This window comes from Sinocyclocheilus rhinocerous, unplaced genomic scaffold (assembly GCF_001515625.1).
Source record: "Sinocyclocheilus rhinocerous isolate Xijiao unplaced genomic scaffold, SAMN03320098_v1.1 scaffold245, whole genome shotgun sequence".
Lineage (NCBI taxonomy): Eukaryota > Metazoa > Chordata > Actinopteri > Cypriniformes > Cyprinidae > Sinocyclocheilus > Sinocyclocheilus rhinocerous.
The window spans coordinates 862,796-870,437 of NW_015659923.1; the positions used below are offsets into that span (position 1 = coordinate 862,796).

Here is a 7,642-nt window from a genome sequence, read left to right on the forward strand (position 1 = left end):
TGTTGCTAGCATCATTAGCAAGTGACTAGCATGTCGCAAGCATGATTAGCAAAAGTTACTAGCATGTTGCTAGCATGATTACCAAGTTACTAGCATGTCGCTAGCATGTTTCTAGCATGATTAGCAAGTTACTAGAATGTTGCTAGCATGTTTCTAGCATGATTAGCATGTTAATAGCATGTTGCTAGCATGATTAACATTAGACTAGCATGTTGTTAGCATTATTAGCAAGTGACTAGCATTTCGCTAGCATGATTAACATGTGACTAGCATGTCGCTAGCATGTTTCTAGCATGATTAGCAAGTGACTAGCATGTTGCTAGCATCATTAGCAAGTGACTAGCATGTTGCTAGCATCATTAGCAAGTGACTAGCATGTTGCTAGCATCATTAGCAAGTGACTAGCATGTTGCTAGCATCATTAGCAAGTGACTAGCATGTTGCTAGCATCATTAGCAAGTGACTAGCATGTTGCTAGCATCATTAGCAAGTGACTAGCATGTTGCTAGCATCATTAGCAAGTGACTAGCATGTTGCTAGCATGATTAACAAGTTACTAGCATGTCGCTAGCATGTTTCTAGCATGATTAGCAAGTCGCTAGCATGATTAGCAAGTTACTAGCATGTTGTTCTCACGTTTCTAGCATGATTAGCATGTCGCTAGGATAGATAGATAGAAATAGTCAGATGATAGATAGATAGATAGAAATAGTCAGATGATAGATAGAAAAGATATAGCACACCCGGTCAGATCAGTCTGAAGAGCTGGGCTGAGTTTGGAGTCTGTAGAGTTAAAGCTCTAGGAGGAGTTAGAGTTGATAATTTAGGATCAGAAGAATAATAATAATAATAATAATAATAAGTTTAAATAGCATTTCAGTAAGTTGGCTTTCTCAAGCCAACTTAATAAGAAGTTTATATAGCATTTCAGTAAGTTGGCTTTCACAAGCCAACTTAATTAGGTTGACGAAACTAGGGTGCCAGAGCAGATGTTAAGGGTCACTGAATCTGATTGCTTTAGAGATCGTAGTAGTTGTTCCTCATTTGTCTCACTCAGCTTTGTAATTGGCTTAGATCTCTATCCCCTCATTCTTGGCCTAAACCAGTTAAAACCAGTGTTTTAACCAGTGTTTTGAATGCACAAAGGGATATCTTTGTTTCCACAAAATGATTTTTTAAGCTGCACAACTGGATTAATGGCTGCTAAAATTCAGCTTTGCCATCATAGGAATAAATTACTATATAATTATTATACAGCAATAAATTAAACATTTTAAATTAAATTAAAATAGGAAAAAAGTACATTTAAATTCTATTATACTACGGGGCCTTGAATGCTTGAATCTGATTGGCTGACGAACGTTCTGAGGTGTGCAATTATTTTCAGGGAAACGCACGGCGAACGTAGTTCCAGGCAGCTCTCTTGACCGCATTACAGTTCCATATCACTTCGCATAGTTAACCGTAATAACGGAAATTAGCATACAGTACGTACAGCACACAGGAATTACTGCAATCACACGTGCTCGCACAAGCACACTACGGTCATTTCTAATAATTCAACGGCCCGTCGTCAATTATTCCTTACATAATATTTCACAATATTACTCTTTTTGATCAAATAAACACAGCCTTGTTGGGCATAAGAGGCTTAAAAAAACATTTTTAAAAACCCTCCAAACTTTTGAATGGCAGTGTTTATGTACACTAAAATTAAACTGGTTAAAAACTGGAAACAGTTAAATACTGGTAAATTTTCTACTTTTTGTTTGTATGCCACAGGACGCGCTACATCCACACAGAGCTGGGCATCCGAGAACGCCTTCTGGTGGGTATCCTGAGCTCACGCGCCACTCTCAACACACTAGGGGTGGCTGTCAATAAAACGGTAGCTCACCGTTTCCACCGTACCTTCTTTTTCACTGGCCTTCGAAGCACAAAGGCACCGCATGGCATGGCTGTTGTTGCTCATGGTGATGACCGACCCGTCTGGCTGATGTATGAAACTATACGCCACCTCCACGTACAGCACACAGGAATTACTGCAATCACACGTCCTCGCACACGCACACTACGGTCACGCAGTTTGCACAAAAAGGTGTTGTCAGCGCTGCCCTGACGATTTTATCAGTTAGCCTGTATAGTGTAGCATACACATGACATTTCTCACTAGCGAGGTAATAACAGCGCTGTTTAGAGACGCTGCTGCAGAACACTGTTGAGGGACGCACAGAGGTAGCATAATTCACACAGGCTCTCTCTCTCTCTCTCTTTCTCTCTTTCTTTATCTGTGTGTCTCTGTCTCTCTCGCTCTCTATCTTGCTCATGGTGATGACCGACCCGTCTGGCTGATGTATGAAACTATACGCCACCTCCACCAACACCACGGCAATGAGTATGACTGGTTTTACCTAGCACAAGATGATACATACACACAAGCTGAAAGGGTCATGGAGCTGGTTAATCATCTTAGTGCGGGACAGGATATGTACATGGGACGGGCAGAGGAGTTTATCGGGGGTGAAGAACGTGCCCGGTATTGCCATGGTGGATATGGGTATCTGCTGTCACGTAGCCTGCTAGCTCGACTGCAGCCCCACCTGGACTCTTGTCGAAATGATATCCTCAGTGTCAGGCCAGACGAGTGGCTTGGTCGCTGCATCATCGATTACCTGGGTCTCAGCTGTGTGGAGAAGCATCAGGTGGGGAAATGTTTTTTTTTTAAAGGATGTAAATGAAAAGCTAAAACCTATTTACTAGAACTGTGGTGGTTTGAGCCTTCTGTCAAAGTACCATTTGCTCATAATCGTAATCTCATAGTGAAAATGGAAAGTGATTATTGTATTGTGCTTGGTCATTTTGTTTACATCCATTAATCCATAGCAGAAGCACAGAGAGAGAGAGAATCCATTTAAACCTGGGTTATGATCAGTATTGTTGTGATCTTTTAAAATGATGTAGGAGATGACATACCGTTACTTTGAGCTGCAGAAGAACGTGGACCCTGAGCGCGAGGACAGTGCACAGTTTAAGAATGCCTTCACTGTCCATCCCGTCTCTGAACCTGCCCTGATGTATCGCCTACACAAACGCTATAACCAGATTGAACTGGACTGGACCTATGCACAAATACAGCAGTTACAGGTATGTTACTGCACTTCTTATTAGAAGAAAACATTCTCTCACTTGCATAAAGCTGCTAACTTCTAGACAAGACACTGCAGAAGGGTTTGTTCCTATAATATTTGCCTGGTAACATGTAACATTTATTCCTAAAAGTATGGTAGAAATGTATTTGTTTTCTGGCTGTTTACAGTATTTTCTGAATTATAGAGTGATAAAAACGCTTCCGTTATAACTTTTAACTTCTTTATTTAATATACCAACAAAAAGAAATAAGAATTTTGAAACTAGCTTTTATCCAATGTTCAGATTTCAGAGTTTCCAAAGACTTGTAGTAGAAATCAAATGTGTCTTGATGTTCTGTGATTAATCGACAGGGGAAAGTATGCTGTATCTATAATAAGATACAGTGTTTAGCCTGTTCACCTGTTGTGTCTTGCCTTAAGTTCACTCTGACTTAAGGCATGTCTGCACAATCATATGCAGAACCAGCACCTTTAGATTGAGAATATTAATTAAGACCTCGGTGCATTTTGACTTGGCTGAGACCTACACAAATATGCATTCTGAACGTGGATCTGATGTTACGTCTCAGTGAGCTACAACTCAGTCAAGCTTCAGTCTTAATCTGTTTGTCTCCAAGTAAATGTAACACAATGTCTAATCAGATATTTGTAGGATTAAGTGCTCGTCTTTTGGAGCAAAGAAACAAAAACATGTGGACAAAGACATGTTACAATCACATTATCACATTATGCATGTTCGTCCGATTAGCAAACACTTTAGATTTCAATCAGACTAAAGCATTTACATTGCATTTGAAAAAGATGAATCATTGTTTAGTCCAAATGAAATTTCACTTGATATAATGCCTAGCTTTGACGCATAGTGTTTCATGTCTGGGCAAAGATGCTGCATAGGTAATGGGGCAAGGTGTTTGCACCTGTCAGCCAGCCATCACGCATTACATAACATCAGGAAATTAACTTGAAATTAGCTACCTCTGCTTTTCAACTGCCTTTAGATCGGATAGGATGACTTTGACTCAAGGAGAAAGCTTGCCTTTCTGCATAATAAAAGAAAGTGGGAAGACAATTGACAGACATACTGAGACTTTATATTAGGTGGCCTTAACTGCTATGTACTTGCATCAAAAATAAGTACAGTGTACTTATTGTGTTCATATTATATTGCAGAACACTTTTGCTGCTATTGAGGTGGGATACGGGTAAGGTTAGGGACAGGTTTGGTGGTATGGGTAGGTTTAAGGGTGGGCTAAGGTGTAAGGGATAGGTCAACAGTGTAATTATACATGTAAATACAGAAATTAATTTCAGATATAATTACATGTATATAAGTACAATGTAAAAACATGTATGTACACAGTAAGTGCATTGTATCAAATGATTAATTTAAATTTAACTATATGGCCACCTAATATAAAGTTGGACCAATGACAGAAAAGAGAACTTGTTCCCTTTACCAGGTTAACAGTTAATTCAGGTCCTTACAATGACGTGTTCTGTTGTTTTGGCCACAGAACCAGATCAACAACATAAGTGAGCTCACTCCAGAGGGCAAAGCCGGAGCCACCTGGCCCATCGGAATCAACCCACCTTTCCGACCCAAAACCCGCTTTGAGGTGATCAACTGGGAATACTTCACCGAAGAGCACATTTATTCATGTGCCGACAGCTCTCCAAAGTGTGAGCTTCGAGGTGCAGACAGGGCAGACGTCAATTCAGTCCTGGAGACAGCAGTGGGTCGTTTAAACGAGCGCTATCAGCCTCAGTTACGCTTCCGTAAGCGGCGTCTGCTAAATGGGTACCGGCGCTTCGATCCCACACGGGGCATGGAGTACGTGCTGGATTTGGCCCTGGAAGCATTTACGCAGAAAGGTCACAGTCAAGTCATCGCCAAACGGGTGAGTCTGCTGAAACCGCTCAGTGCTGTCGAGATCATCCCAATGCCATATGTAACAGAAGCGACACGGGTACAGGTGATCCTCCCTGTGACGGCACACGATCAAGACTTTGTGGGTAACTTCCTTGACATGTATGTCATGAATGCTCTGGATACCCATGACAATGCTCTTCTCACCTTCTTGTTTGTGTATGACCCCTTCGATGCCCAAAGAGTCAGCCAGACGGACGTCTTTGCAGGTGTCAAAGCTATGATTGGTGAGGTAGAGAAACGTTACGGTGATGTAAAGATTCCTTGGATTAGTGTAAAGACTGAAGTTCCCTCACAGGTCAAGCTGATGGACATCATCTCCAAGAAGCACCCAGTAGACACCCTGTTCTTTCTGGCCAGCGTTTGGACCGAGGTCAACGCTGACTTCCTTAATCGCTGCCGTATGAATGCTATCAGCAATTGGCAGGTCTTCTTCCCGATCCACTTTCAAGAGTACAGTCCCGCTCTGGTCTACCGCGACCAACAGACTTCCGCCGCTTCATCGTTTGCGTCTGAGTCATTGCGCGATGGCCACTTTGACCGCCACGTCTTTGAAGAAGCCTGCTTCTACAATGCAGATTATATGGCTGCCCGCACAAAAATGGCGGCTGACATCTTGGACAATGATGAGTTGCTTGAGAGCATGGACGTCTACGAGATCTTTGTGCGTTATTCGGGGCTGCACGTGTTTCGGGCTGTCGAGCCAGCGCTAGTTCAGAAGTATGTGCACAGAGAATGTAACCCGCGGTTCAGTGAGGACATCTATCACCGCTGTGTGCTCAGTAACCTCGAGGGGCTGGCCTCTCGATCACACCTAGCGATGGCTCTGTTTGAACAGGAGCAGGCTAACAGCACCTGAACTGACTACTACTGCAACCCTAAGATGGCTTAAACGTCTTGATTCTCATTTAGGTGGCCTTAAATGACCTACTGATATTGACCGAGTGAATTTCACCCTGATGCTGTGAACTTCTCTGCACAGATCATCCAGTCATCTCAGTTCAGCCAAACACGGTGAAGTCGCCTTGTGAAAAGTTGTTCAAAATCTGTATATCTTACTTTCTTTTGCGGAACATAGAAGACATTTTGAAGAATGTGTTTTTTGGTCTATACAATGAATGTCAAAGGTGACCAGTTCTCTTTGTTGTGTTCTGCAGAAGAAAGAAATTCAGGTTTGAATTGACTAGAAGATCAGTACATAATGACAGATTTTCCATTTTTGGGTCCCTTTAAGGATCTACATAAAATGGAGTTAACCCATGAATGTGTAACTAATTTAACCAGAGAACAACAATCACAATATCTTCATAACTCATTTTTGAGGAATGCATTTCACCTCGTTTACATTAAAGGCAGAGTAAGTGATTTCTGGTAGCCAGTGTTGATATTATGATTGAATGCAGGAACCTGAAGTTAGCACTGGAAACGCATAAGGACCGCATTCATCTTTTACTATATGAACATATCAGACTTTAGGTGGTTAGTAGAGGTTCTAGACTCAGCTACACAAGTAACTTGAGCCATCTTTTTTCCTCCAGATATATGATTGTATGACCTTTGAACAGAATGTGCTGAATATTTCAGGACTGAATAAAAAAAAATTGTGAAACCTGATTATGAATCATTACTATGATGCACCCACTTTTATATTTATATATATTATCAAGTATCTTGAAGTGCATAGAACTAAGCAACACTGGTTAAAGGGTTAATTCCTGGTTATAAAATCCATGTTTTTGCTTACTCATGTGGTCTCTGGTTTGACATCAGTGACACTGAACACCATTGGTTCACATATAACTAAAAGTGACATTCCATATTTAAATATAGGCGCCTGCGAACCAGACTTGAGAAGAGACCTTTAGAGATTGTTGTACAAAGAGTGCCTATACTCTTGAAAAACAGACTGGAGGAAATAAACACGTTTTACTTAACTAGCTGGGTCTGGTTCACCACAGTCTGCACATTTTCAGTCTCCTCCACTTTTTCAGCTGATTTTTAGCTGATGACAGATGAAATTCAATACACACCGTGATGTTTAGAGGGGCCTGAGACATTGACGTGAAATGGTGCCTTTCGTCTTCTTCCACAGGGAGCATAGGTTAATACAGTACATTCTCAATCCCACTGTATGTATGGAAGTCTTTCTCCGCTCTGTTATTTTCATGCATTTCAGTTAACAGAGGGACGCCCTGTGGATTTTGCCAGGTCAAGAGCAGAGAGGTGGTGAATGGTTCTTTTAAAGGGGTCATATGATGTTGCTAAAAAGAACATTATTTTGTGTATTTGGTGTAATGAAATATGCGGGTTAAGGTTCAAAAAACACATTATTTTTCACATACTGTACATTATTGTTTCTCCTCTATGCCCCGCCTTTCTGAAACGTGTCGATTTTTACAAAGCTCATCGGTCTGAAAAGCAAGGTGTGCTCTGATTGGCCAGCTATGCAACTGTGATGATGCCCTGCCTGGCCGGAGCGATGACTCAAAAACATGAAAACCCATTATAAACGAGGCATTCGTTGCATCCAGTGGGGACATAATTATGGATTATAATGACTTATACT

At 41.4% G+C, this 7,642-nt stretch overlaps 1 protein-coding gene across 2 annotated transcripts in view; it reads left to right on the plus strand.

Moving 5' to 3' along the window:
- The window catches only part of chpf2 (chondroitin polymerizing factor 2), an 11,380-nt gene extending 4,985 nt beyond the window's left edge, over positions 1-6,395 (plus strand). Inside the window, exons 2-5 of one of the 2 annotated variants that reach the window (XM_016533323.1) lie at positions 1,783-2,044; positions 2,397-2,702; positions 2,962-3,144; positions 4,664-6,395. In XM_016533323.1, the coding sequence (XP_016388809.1) occupies positions 1,783-2,044; positions 2,397-2,702; positions 2,962-3,144; positions 4,664-5,935 (2,023 nt within the window). In that variant the 3' untranslated portion in view covers positions 5,936-6,395. Of the gene's footprint in view, positions 1-1,782; positions 2,045-2,328; positions 2,703-2,961; positions 3,145-4,663 lie in introns of both variants that reach the window. The other variant, XM_016533322.1, reaches the window with a different exon arrangement.
- The last annotated feature ends 1,247 nt before the right edge of the window (positions 6,396-7,642 follow it).